Genomic DNA, 13,691 nt, shown 5'->3' with positions numbered 1-13,691 from the left:
TAATAATATTTGGATGATAACACTTCCTCATCACAGCCTCAGGTAGCTTTGTATTTATGACTGACTACACATCTCAGAGGTTGGCACTCAAAACTGGTCAACAAACCTTTTAATACATTTTCCTGATAAGTTCTCTCTGTTTCATTCCCTAAGATAGCACTTTATCACCTTCTTGTCTCTTCTCAGGTGCTCTAATAATTCTACGCCTTGCATTTTCAGTCAATGATCTTGCTATATATGTCATAGAAAAAAAAAGGTGGAGCCAGGAAGAATTTCTTCCTTTCTTTCCACTAGTTGTAACACCGTTCTGCACGACTGCTCATATGCTCCAGTTCCCTCTGTGTCTTTGCTCCTGTGTAAAGGCCAGTATATGCAATTAACTCCTCTTTGTGGTACCTTTCTCCCTAGCATAAAAATGCCATCCCTTGATCTAACACCCCTTTTCTTTGACCTATTTTCAGCAGAAATTCTTGAAACAGTGTTTTACTCCATGTCATCCTCCCAGTCCTTTCCATCAGTCAGTTAGTTCAGTCACTGAGTTATTTCCGACTCTTTGTGACCCCATGGACTGCAGCACACCAGGCCTCCCTGTCCATCACCAGCTCTCGGAACTTGCTTAAACTCATGTCCATCGAGGTGGTGATGCCATCCAACCATCTCATCCTCTGTTGTTCCCTTCTCCTCCTGCCTTCAATCTTTCTCAGCATCAGGGTTTTTTCTAATGAGTCAGTTCTTCGCATCAGGTGCCCAAAGTATTGGAGTTTCAGCTTCAGCATCAGTCTTTCCAATGAACATTCAGGACTGATCTCCTTTAGGATGGACTGGTTGGATCTCCTTGCAGTCCAAGAGACTCTCAAGAGTCTCCTCCAACACAACAGTTCAAAAGCATCAATCCTTTGGCACTCAGCTTTCTTTATAGTCCAACTCTCACATCCATGCATGACTACTGGAAAAACCATAGCTTTGACTAGGTGGACCTTTGCTGACAAAGTAATGTCTCTGCTTTTTAATATGCTATCTAGGTTGGTCATAGCTTTTCTTCCAAGGAGCAAGTGTCTTTTAATTTCACGGCTGCAGTCACCATCTGTAGTGATTTTGGAGCTCAAGAAAATAAAGTCTCTTACTGTTTTCCCATCTATTATGCCATGAAGTGATGAACTGGACACCATGATCTTCATTTTCTGAATGTTGAGCTTTAAGCCAACTTTTTCACTCTCCTCTTTCACTTTCATCAAGAGGCTCTTTAGTTCTTCTTCACTTTCTGCCATAAGGGTGGTGTCATCTGCATATCTGAGGTTGTTGATATTTCTCCTGACAGTCTTGATTCCAGCTTGTGCTTCATCCAGCCCAGCATTTGGCATGATGTACTCTGCATATAAGTTAATTAAGCAGGGTGACAATATACAGCCTTGACATACTCCTTTACCAATTTGGAACCAGTCTGTTGTTCCAAGTCTGGTTCTAACTGTTGGCTCTTGACCAGCATACAGATTTCTCAGGAGACAGGTAAGGAGGTCTGGTATTCCCATCTCTTAAAGAATTTTCCACAGTTTGTTGTGATCCCCACCATCAACACCATCAAAATCCACACCATTTGGTGTAATCAATGAAACAGAAGTAGATGTTTTTCTGAAACTCTCTTGCTTTTTTGATGATCCAACGGATGTTGAATTTAATCTCTGGTTCCTTTGCCTTTTCTAAATCCAGCTTGAACATCTGGAAGTTCATGGTTCACATACTGTTGAAGCCTGACTTGGAGAATTTTGAGCATTACTTTGCTAGCATGTGAAATGAGTGCAATTGTGTGGTAGTTTGAATGTTCTTTGGCATTGCTTTTCTTTGGGATTGGAATGAAAACTGACCTTTTCCAGTCCTGTGGCCACTGCTGAGTTTTCCAAATTTGCGGGCAATTTGAGTGAAGCACTTTAACAGCACATCTTTTAGGATTTGAAATATGGAAATTCTTTCCATACCCTACTTCATTTTATTTCCATCATCCCTCAGACTCATAACCTGTATCTTTCCAGAGCCAGCATCTTTATATCTCTCAGTCTCTCAGTTGTACTCATGCCATGGACACGTCCTTCTTGTTATCCTTTCTTCTTTCACTAGGGTAATGTTATTCACACCTGGTTTTCCTGCTGCCTCACTGGTTCCTCCTTAGTTCTCTTTGCTGACCCCTTATCTTCTTTCAGATTGCTAAACACCAGCTGTATGCTGCTGCTGCTGCTAAGTCGCTTCAGTCGTGTCCGACTCTGTGTGACCCCATAGACGGCAGCCCACCAGGCTCCCCTGTCCCTGGGATTCTCCAGGCAAGAACACTGGAGTGGGTTGCCATTTTCTTCTCCAATGCAGGAAGGTGAAAAGTGAAAGTGAAGTCGCTCAGTCGTGTCTGTCTCTTAGAGACCCCATGGACTGCAGCCTACCAGGCTCCTCCACCCATGGGATTTTCCAGGCAAGAGTACTGGAGTGGGGTGCCATTGCCTTCTCCTAGCTGTATGCTAGCCCTCTTCTATCTACACTTTCTTTGGCTGTTATAATCTAACTCCGTGCTTCTGAAATCATCTCTAAGTGAATCACACATTCATATCTCCAGTTAAGACCACTCCTCTGCTCTCTCTCTCTCTATATATATATATATTCAACTACTAACTTGACAACTCCATGTATTTATAAAACACAGTGATAAACTGTCTTCCAGTAGACTTGACATTTTAGTTCTTAAATTCTTATTTGGAATCTCCTGGAAATATGCTTGTGGTATCAAGAGACCATTAAAAGTGAACAAAACTTCTATTCTGCCTACTAGTTTGTCTAGCTTTATATAGGAGTTTGGGAAAAAATTCATCTGTCACCTTATGAACAGTGTAGTATAATAGGTCATGAATAATCCCAGAGATTTTTAAAATAGTAAAACTATCAGAGTCCAACTTAATTCCCATTTAAACTCCCATGTTAGGGGATTTCCAGTTATTTCAATTGATACCACAGTGTTTTAAAAACTGTTACTTCTAATTCTCTCTTAATTTTAACATAATTTATGTGTATATCTGGCTTCCCTGGTACGTCAGCTGATAAAGAATCCTCCTGCAATGCAGGAGACCCTGGTTTGATTCCTGGGTTGGGAAGAGCCCCTGGAGAAGGGATAGGCCACCCACTCCAGTATTCATGAGTTTCCCTGGTGGCTCAGATGGTAAAGAATCCACCTGCACTGAGGGAGACCTGGGTTCGATCCCTGGGTTGGGAAGATCCCCTGGAGGAAGGCATGGCAACCCATTCCAGTATTCTTGCCTGGAGAATCCCCATGGACAGAGGAGCCTAGGACACTACAGACCATGGGGTCACAGAGAGTCGGACACGACTGAACAACTAAGCATAGCACAGCACATGTGAATGTCTCTCTGTTCATTTCAGTTGCAAAGCTTATACTATTCTATAGATGGGATGAAAAGAGAAGTATTAATTCTTTTTAGCTCCATTCCTCAAGTACTATATGAATTAAAGTAAATTCAATCTTAAAACATTTTGTGTTATTAATTAACAAAGTTGTGTACTTATTGTATTTGAATTCATAAGATGCCTGCCATTTTTAACAACATAAAGCTTCTCTGTCTCCTACTGTTAACTATTTAAACTTCATATATCTTAAATGGGCTTCCTTGGTGGCTTAACTGGTTAAGAATCCGCCTGCATTGTGGGAGACCTGGGTTCAGTCCCTGGGTTGGGAAGGTCCCCTGGAGAATGGCTACCCACTCCAGTATTCCGACCTGGAGAATTCCATGGACTGTATAGTCCCTGGGGTCGCAAGGAATCAGACACGACTGAGATACTTTCACTTCACTGTCTTAAATAGTCAGTGTATACCTAGATTTTTGCCTCCATGAATGAGTGAAAATTAAATAAATGAGAGCTAGAAAGGATCCAAAGGTAATGTTTCAGACTTAGTTGTATCAAGCCATCTGGTGACTGGTGAATTGCTCACGCTAAGAGTATCATTGTTCGAATGAGGCAGTTGACATTTCATCTATTTTCAGGACTGTCTGCGTCCTGGTGAGCAAAACTAAAATATCTGAGCATATGACTAGTACCCACTTTCTTAATTCTCCAGTCGTAGCAGCCAATAAACCATCCCTGTTGCATAGTGTGTTCTTAGTAACACAAGAGGGTGGAAGCCTCCAGGATGAGTAAGGAAGACTGCACCTCTGCAGGGTTCACATTTAGATTCCAGTTAATGAGTTTCCAGAAAGTTCTTACAAGGTTGATGTAATCTGAGAAGAGTTTTCTGTCAATAGAAACTCCCTCTGTTTCTCCTTTGTCCTTTTATTGCCTGTGTTTATTTTGGGTTCCAGTAAAGATCAAGTGACTGATTGTACAGTGACCAATGAGAAACCTGATGCGAGGAGAAGTGGGGAACCTGGCTTTTCTTCAATTCTCAGTTCTCCTGATGCCCAATTCTTTTGGATTGAAAATAGTTTCTGCCCTGAGAATCTGAGGGGAGGCTTCATTTCTTATATTTTTTTAACCTCCTTTTAATGGCTTCTTGATAATACCTTTCTTTGTTTTTCTGTTCTCATGAGTCTTTGGGGGTGTATTTTCCACTTATGACGTCTGTTCCAAGACTTCGTTTCACCCAGCCTTTCTATTTCCATCCTATAAAGTGGCTTTCTATGCCGTGTTCCACTCTAGCCACCACCAAGAAGTTGTGCAGCCTTAGGCAAATAAGTCATAACCTGCATGAGGGCTTTTTCCTCCTTTGTAAATGAAACGGTTTGGTTGGAAATTTTTTAAGGTTCTGTTAGTTGTGACATTCTCTTCTGACTCTCTGAGATATCTCAAGATATCCTCATTGGCACATATGCAGGCACTGTTCCGGGTGCTCTTGGGAGTCCCAGGGGTCTGCCACTGCCCTGAAGGCTCAGGTCCAGTGATTAGGTCACTCACCACTGCAGTTGTCAGAGCTGATCAAAGAACTCTTAACCAGTGTGTTACTGGAACCAACAAAGACAAAGAAAGCTCCATTAAGATGTTGCTGAGTCTTGAATTGGTAGGAGAGGCTTATGAGAACCTGACGGGATTGTGAGAGTGTAGGAAAGTTTGGGAAATTTGTGGAGCTGTGTGCTTATCACTTAAACTTCCTGGATTTAACATTTTTCATTTGTACCAAGAAGGAATGGATTAGGTCAGAGGTTCCCAACCTGACAGCACATGTGGGACCTTTATAAAAAGAGAGACTACTCAGGGTCCTCTGAGACTAATTAAAGCAGTTCTCTTGGTTGAGGGCAAAGTGACCAGGCATGACGTCTATCTTTTAAAAAGTGCTCCAGGTTATTCTGGTATATATAGACTTGTGATTCACTGGATTTGAGGGTCTCGAAGGTTCATTTTCACCCCAGTTTTCTGTGAGTCATGGCAGGGAGCCAGCAAATTTTTCCTGTAAAAGGTTAGGTAGTACCTTTTTCAACATTGTGAGCTATGTGGTCTCTATGCAGTTATTCAACTAAGATTGTGTGTGTGTGTGTGTGCACACGTGCACACACTCAGTCCTGTTCAGCTCTTTGTGATGCCATGGACGTGGGCTCTCTGTGAGCCCAGCAGGCTCCTCTGTCCATGGGATTTCCCAAGCAAGAATACTGGGGTGGATTGCCATTTCCTTCTCCAGGGGATCTTCCCAACCCAGGGTGTGAACCTGCATCTCCTGTAGCTCCAGCACTGGCAGGTGGGTTTTTTACCACGGAACCACCTGGGAAACCTAAACTTTTGTAGGGCAAAGTGAATGTAAACAAATGGATATGGTGTGGTTTGGCCATTGGGCCATAGTTTTGCTCACCTCTGGTCTATGGGATAGAATTCACTTTGGAACTGATGGGCTATCAGCAAATTATTGTTATCCTGTATATCGACCAGTGATAGATATAAACCTGAAAGATGTGTAAAGAATGGTGCTTAATGATAGAGAACTTGGGGAAGTTGTGCTGTCTCAAAGTTAAGATGCTTAGAAAAAATCTTATTAAAATAGTCAAAACCTTGGGAAAATATTTTGATCTGTTGTTTTAATTTTTTTTGTCTAGTAAATCTCCTCTTCTTGAGATTTCCTTTGAAATATGTTTAATGGACACCTCATAGGCTCAGTTGTATTCACCAAGCACTTGTTGATAGCCTATCATATGCTTTTAGAAAATAGTAACTCCAGAAGCATCTAAATTCAAGTTTGAGTAGTAGATGTGATATATCAGACCTTTTTAGATAGATAAATCAGAGTCCTCCTTTGCCTATTGGTACTTGGTACCATAATTATTGAAGCTCTTAATTATTGAAAATAGGCACCAATATATTTGATACCTCTGTGTTTATTTAAGATATGCCTTTTTGACATTAATTGTGTGTGTGTGTGTATGTGTGTGTGTTTGCACATCCTGCAGTCAGAAAAAGTCAAATTGACTTGCCATATAATTCGTCACAGATTAGGTAGCAAGCTATAATAATTTCTAAAGGGTTAGAATCTTTGGTATACTGTAAGTAACTCACTTATGCTGTTAATAATTTATAGCAATACAGTCCTGATTGACTTGTTAAGGGCTCTAGGAGCATAAGTAATTGGTGCAGAAAGATAGATCAGAGTTTCAAAAATATGTTTTGGGTAGAGAGTCTATTTCCATGATAACCATTATCTCTTAAGTCTATATCCATGGCCTAAAGATTATGCTAATCACTCTAACATGGCCTTGGGTCTCAGGTCACTGTCAGTTGACACTTGTCAGTTGCTTGATGAAAAGCATCTAGTTTGGGCCTACCAGGAAGAATCTAAGATTTAAAACACTTTAATCCTCCCTTTTATGTACTTCACGTTTTGAAAATTTCTCTTGCAAAATGTATGCTGTTTTCACATGGTGTCAGTTTTCTATTAATAGATGATTGTCTTCACATTTATTTATTGTAATCTTCCTGTAACCACCAGTTATGAACACTCTTTACAACATTGCCAGCCAGATCTCAGACTTGTGCAATATATTTTCTATTGTTGTGACTTTGTGGGTATTACATGTAGTTTAGGTGTTAATGAACAAATTTGATGGCCTGGTTTCCAAACAACCGAAAGGATGAAAGGAAATAGAACAAATATTTTGTGCAGGGAAAAGAGTCTGGTTTCCTGACTTGCCCTAAAAGAGGTCTTTAAGCCTTTTCTTGCCTCTTTGTTAACAAAAGGTGAAAAGGAAAATCAGGAATCATTTTCTCTTTCACTAAGTATATCTGTTACAAAGTAAAGTTGAGATGAGGCTATGGAGCAGTCTTTCTCCAAAAGACTTTGTTCTCCTGATGCTTAGATAAGTAATTCAGACATTATCATAAAGATAATGAAATTGATTTTTAAAGATGGGCTCAGGAGAATTTTTGAGTATAATACATGATATAAATAATCATGCCAAAATTTTAAATGAGATGCTTCTCAAGCAAAAACCCCACTTCATTTTGACTAAGCTCTAATTTTGTGGAAAGCCTATGCAAATTATATGAAGTTTTCCAGAAAACTTGATGATTTGATTGATGATTTGATGTTTCAGTGCCTGAGTCTCATTTTGGCTTCATCATTTACTTCTTAAAATCTAAGACATGTGTTCCTACCTAAGCTGGTAATGGCTACATCGAGACTTTGCTGTTTGTGAGCTAAACAGCGATACCCCCTCATTCCTCTGTAGGAAACACTTTTCTATGCACAGAAGCAGCAGCTTCAGGTTAAACAGTTTGCCCAACTCCATCTACAGAACTTAGAAAATGGTCAAATCTGAATTTCCATCCAGTTCCAGCTACATAGCTGGACAATGGCACAGCAGTTTTTATAAATCACCTTAAAATATTTAGACATCCCAAATTAGAGATAGGATTCAGTTAGGTTAAAAAGATTAATGAAAACAAGTAGATGAGACTAAAAATAATTTGATAGGTTACAACGTCCTTCTGATCCAAATAGCAATGTATATTTTTAGGGTGAGAGCTGAGGCTACAACTGCAGCCTGGATTTCCTACTAAGTTACAGCACTGCCATTCTCCCTGCTCAGAAACCGCTTTCTGCATGTGAGGTGGAACAATGGGTTAATTCATTATGAACAGAGATTTATTAAGGGACTGCATGATGCTAAACACTTGGTGGGGAAGATATATAAACAGTGCTTGAGTAAGTTTACTGTAATAGGCACAGTGGGTTTAACTGAAGCCCCTTAGATATAAGCTCACATTCTGCCACTTGCATGGAACCTTTTGAAGATCCTGTACTTAATTTTCTATATAGAATTTTATTTCTTTTTCTTTCTTCTCTTTTTTTAAATATTGTTACCTGTGTTATACAGTAAATCCTTATTGCTTATTCTTTTTATTTATAGTAGTGTGTATCTGTTAATCCCATGCTCCTAATTTATCCCCCACTTTAGTAACCATAAGTTTGTTTTCTGTATCTGTGAGTCTGTTTCTGTTTTGTAAATGGATTCATTAGTATTATTTTTTTTAGAATTCACATACAAATGATATCATATAATATTTATCTTTCTCTGTCTGATTTCACTTAGTATCATAATCTCTGTGTTCATCAATGTTGCAAATGACAATATTTCATGTTTCCTCCTTTTTATGGCCAAATAATATTTCATTGTATTGATTTAGTATTGATGTCTTAAGACCTTCTCTTAAGAAGAATCTCCCACATTACTTAAGTCTCTTTCCACCACACCTGGATCCATCCCTGACTACAGATATGAATCTTTGGTTGTTAAATCAAGTGTAGAAGATATACGACTACTTGTGTTATAGTCATATTTATTTTCTATTTGAGCATGCCTTCCACCGAGTAGAAGAAACCTCCGCGAATTCAGAGATCTTACTAGAAGTGACTCTATAATCAATTGTGAGCAGCGTTTACAGGATACCAAGATACCGAGGCGGGGGTGGCGGGGCGGGGCGGCGGGGCGTGGGGCGTGTCTGGCCCTAGGTTGTCCCTTGTTGTGCTCAGTGGATCCAGGGCTGTCTCTGACCTAGAGGTGTACAGTCCAGGTACATTGGGTCTTCCTTCTGGTCCTGACTGTTAGCTCTCCCTTGGTGAGCCTGCACTCTCTCAGCTGCTTCCACATCCCTGAGGAATGGAAGACCCCGAGGGGGTCAAAACATTGGGATTATTTGGCTCCCCCTCATCATCATTCTGGAAACACAAGTAAAATCCAAAGCTATGTCAAGTCATCTGTGTCTCAACATGTCATGCAGGCATGTCCACTCTTATGCTCCTATGCCATACAGGCACTGGAAGCTTCTCTAAGCCCTGCCCCATTCCTGTATCCACCTTAGAACTGAGGCACAGGCCTCCAAAGTTCTAAAATCACTCAAATCTACTTGAGGATAGAACCAGAGTTCAGTTGCAAGGCAGTGCTTCTTTTTAGAGGAACTGGTGCTTCAGCCCATTTGTGAGTCAGATTGTGGGGTGAGGAGAGAAGCTGATTCTTGTCCATCAGAAGATCATCCTTGACTACTGGTTTTTAGATAAACCCTGTCCTTCAGGCTTTGGTTTTTGAATCTTAACAGGCAATATTCTTGTGGCTCAAAATTTTTGAACTATCAATCTCTGACTACAAAGGCAGTTTTCTGCAACTTGCAAGACCAGAAATGATTTTCTGTGCACTGGTTCTGTGTCCCTTCTCCTTTGACAGGCAGTGGAAGTAATGTGTGAGTTGGAGAGCCTGTGAGGCACAGGGAGTTAGTAATTCATAATATTATCTGGCCACATCGTCTATTCACTATTTCAGTGGCTGAAAACCTAACCATAATGCAAGTGTCTGCATTGGCCACCTTTCCTTCCTGTCAGAAAATACTTTAGCCCATTGAGTTGAGTGAGTTCATGGGCTGTAGATGAGTGCCTGTTGTTAAGGTGAACTTGTTCTTGGTCAGGGATATTTGACCATGCTGTGGATAACTATAATAACCTGTCTTGGGGTCACTTTAAGCAAGTAGATTATATGAAAGGTGATGAGTGGAAAATTGTGTTTTCTCAATTTGATAGGTGCATTCTGTATACCATAGCTGACATTAGAAATTCGGAATTCAAAAAACAAGAAAACAACAACAAAAGAAGTCCTGGGTTCACCCTTGCTAATGAAGAATGTAATTTGCTGTACTCAGACAAATGCTTACAAAGAAAAATTGTGTATGGCATTTTAGTGCTGTCAAAATAGTCATTTTGATGTCATTTTCTAATAATAACACATGTAATTTTGAGTAGTTTTGATAGCAATATTTAAATGTTTTTTGATGCTTGAAAGTGTTGAAATAGGATGGATTTTTGTTATATAGTTCATTCCTTGACGTGTTAAAGCACTTAACAAAGACTAGTATAAAATTCTTCACAGCACTGACATGCAGAAATGTCAACAGTGTGTTTCAATTCAAATTTAATAAAAAAAACTGAGTCAGGATTTAATAAACTCTGAAAATCACCCATAATTTGGAATTTAAAATATTATGTCAGAGGAATAATTATAATATGCCATTTATTTCCTCCTGAGTTATTTATGATGGACATCGGCTTTGGATATTTTTCACTTCCATTTCTAGTGGGTTTTGGCTTAAAAGGATTCTCTTTTTGAATCTTGAATAATTATTGAAGATAATTTGAAGATGTATTCAAGATGAGGGAAATTGAAGCACACAATTACTAGATAGAATAAAGCTCTTTATAAATATCAGTCTTGATCAGTGCATGTGAAAACAGGAAATGCTATATGATTTTCTAAGATGAAGCTTTAAATGTTCAATTAAGGATAAATATCTGAACTTCTCTGATTCATCTATGAGTCATTTCATACTAAAGATGAAGAATTCTTCCCATTTCACCTTTTCATAATGAAAAATAAAAATAATAGAAATGAATACCCACATCATTTCATCTCACCATTTTTTTTTTTTTTTGCTGAAAGAAATATTTCTAATATCTAAATAACTACGATGATAATAAATTAACATTGTAAAGAAGAAGGTTAAATTCTCAACTGGGTAAAGGCAGAATCAGCAATTACTTTTAAGACAAAAAATTTTCTGTCTAGTAAGCTATTAATGGGCTACCTGGTGGCTCAGTGGTAAAGAATCCTCCTGCCAATGCAGGAGATGCAGGTTCGATCCCTGGGTCAGGAAGATTCCTTAGAGAAGGAAATGGCAACCCACTCCAGTATTCTGGCTTAGGAAATCCGATGGACAGAGGAGCCTGCTTGGCTACAGTCCATGGGGACACAAAGAGTTTGTCACAACTGAGCACACAGGTACATTTACTTTAAATATTTTCAATTATGTATTGGATGCCTATTATATGCCAGGCTATTTTAAAAATCACTTTCCAAATTTTGTAAGTTATAATTGTTCAGAGAAATATGCTGTCATTAAAGACTTTAAGCACTCGTGCAAAATAGTTGAATTTTATAATGCCATTTGCAGCAACATGAGTGCAACTAGAGATGATATCACTAAGCAAAGTACGTCAGAAAGAGAAAGACAAACACCATATGATATCACATGTGGACATACAATATGACATAAGTGAACTTATTTACAAAACAGAAACAGACTCACAGACACAGAGAATGGGTTTATGGTTGCCAAGGGGGAGGGATGGATTGGGAGATTGGGGTTAGCAGATGCAAACTATTATATACAGAATGGACAAACTGCAAGGTCCTATTGTTGAACAGGGAACTATATTCAATAAACTGTAATAGAAAAGAGTATGAAAAAGGATTTGTATACATTTGAGTAATTGAATCACTTTGTGATAACAGAAACTAACACAACATTGTAAATCAACTATACGTCAATAAAATAAAATTTTTAAAATAAATTAATTTTTAAAATGGTTGAATTTCAAATACAGCCCTTATACACAGTCACATTTTGCTCAGCAGTGGACATGGATCTTTAAGTAATTTAGATTAAAAATGTAATATTTAACTACAGATATATGCCAGTGATTTCAAATTTGTTTGAAGATTACTGTGAAGTTATTCAAAATTTACTGAGCCTCAGGAGTCCACTTACCACCCAGCTGACATAGAATTGTTGATAGTTATTAATGCACTGCAAGAATAAGGAAAGCCTTTTATACAGTGATTTTGAAGTTTGAAACATTTTATAGTAACTTATCAGTTGTAGAACATTGTACTACACAATGGTAGAAAAAAAGTTTCCCCTTGACATCATCTATTCCATTGAGTAAAGTTTGGCTATTTATGTGTGGCTTGCATAACTGAGAGTTAAGTGATCACAAAAATAAACAGGTGTATAAAGAGCCCATTTATAGAAATCCTAGTTAATTCTCTTGGTTAAGCTTTTAGTTCTATCCAATTATTTCCTGTTACTTCATTGAGAAACCTAACAAATAACCAACTGACGACTAGCTAGTATCACACCGTACAGTTATATTTTAGGAAACGTTAAACTAATTTTGACATTCTCTGCGACTCTTAAAAAAATAAAATATTATTTTTATTTCAGATGCGATCTGTGAGCCGAGTCTTTAAGTTTATTGATATGCCAACAGAAGATGGTAAACCTAACAATTCATTCAGACCATCCAAGGATAGTCAGCCCTCAAAAGTTATGATCATTGAGAATCAACATGTGAAGAAAGATGACATCTGGCCCTCAGGGGGCCAAATGACTGTCAAAGACCTCACAGCAAAGTATACAGATGGAGGGAATGCCATACTAGAGAACATATCCTTCTCAATAAGTCCCGGCCAGAGGGTAAGATTTAAACATTGCTTGCTTTGTTAAACCTGTGTTCAGTAAGTGAATCTCAGTAGCCTAAAGCAATGTGTGGGCAGAATCCATTTGTAACTCTTATTGTTGACTAGGATGTTGAACACAAATATTTTCAAGTTATTATATGGAGTCAGTATTGTTTCATGTGAAATTTATTTTGCAGAGTCCTGAATCTATATAATGGAACCATCTTACTTATTTTTTTTATTGGAGTATGCTGCTGCTGCTAAGTCGCTTCAGTCATGTCCGACTCTGTGCGACCCATAGATGGCAGCCCACCAGGCTCCTCTGTCCCTGGGATTCTCCGGGCAAGAACACTGGAGTGGGTTCCCATTTCCTTCTCCAGTGCATGCCTGCATGCTAAGGCACTTCAGTCATCTCTGACTGTGCAACCCCACGGACAGCAGCCCACCAGGCTCCTCTGTCCACGGGATTCTCTAGGCAAGAACACTAGAATAGGTTGCCATTTCCTTCTCCAAGTTATTGGAGTATAGTTGCCTTATAATGTTGCATTAGTTTCTGTTGTACACCTAAGTGAATTAGTTACATACATACACATATCCAACTTTTTTAGATTCCCTTCCCATCTAGGTCACCACGGAGCACTGAGTAAAGTTCCCTGTGCTATACAGTAGATTCTCACTAGCTGTCTATTTTATATACAGTAGTGTATATATATCAGTCTCAATCCACCAGTTCATCCCATCTCCCCTTGGTAACCATAAGTTTGTTTTCTACATCTGTGACTCTATTTTTGCTTTGCAAGTAAGTCACATTTAAGAGATATTATACAATATTTGTCTTTCTCTTTCTGACTTACTTTACTCTGTATAATAATCTCTAGATCCATCTGTGTTGCCACAGATTGCATTATTTTATTCCTTTTTAAGGGCTGAGTAAAATTCCAT

General features: G+C 38.8%; 1 protein-coding gene across 1 annotated transcript in view; it reads left to right on the top strand.

Annotated features, from left to right (window-relative positions):
- The window catches only part of CFTR (CF transmembrane conductance regulator), a gene marked incomplete at its 5' end in the record, with an annotated part of 213,804 nt that overhangs the window by 154,154 nt on the left and 45,959 nt on the right, over nt 1-13,691 (top strand). Inside the window, 1 exon segment of the mRNA NM_174018.2 lies at nt 12,514-12,765. Coding sequence (NP_776443.1) covers nt 12,514-12,765 — 252 coding nt within the window.

The sequence above is a fragment of the Bos taurus genome, chromosome 4, assembly GCF_002263795.3.
Source record: "Bos taurus isolate L1 Dominette 01449 registration number 42190680 breed Hereford chromosome 4, ARS-UCD2.0, whole genome shotgun sequence".
Lineage (NCBI taxonomy): Eukaryota > Metazoa > Chordata > Mammalia > Artiodactyla > Bovidae > Bos > Bos taurus.
The sequence above is the reverse complement of the archived record's forward strand: the minus strand, read 5'-3'. Positions and strand labels throughout refer to the sequence as shown.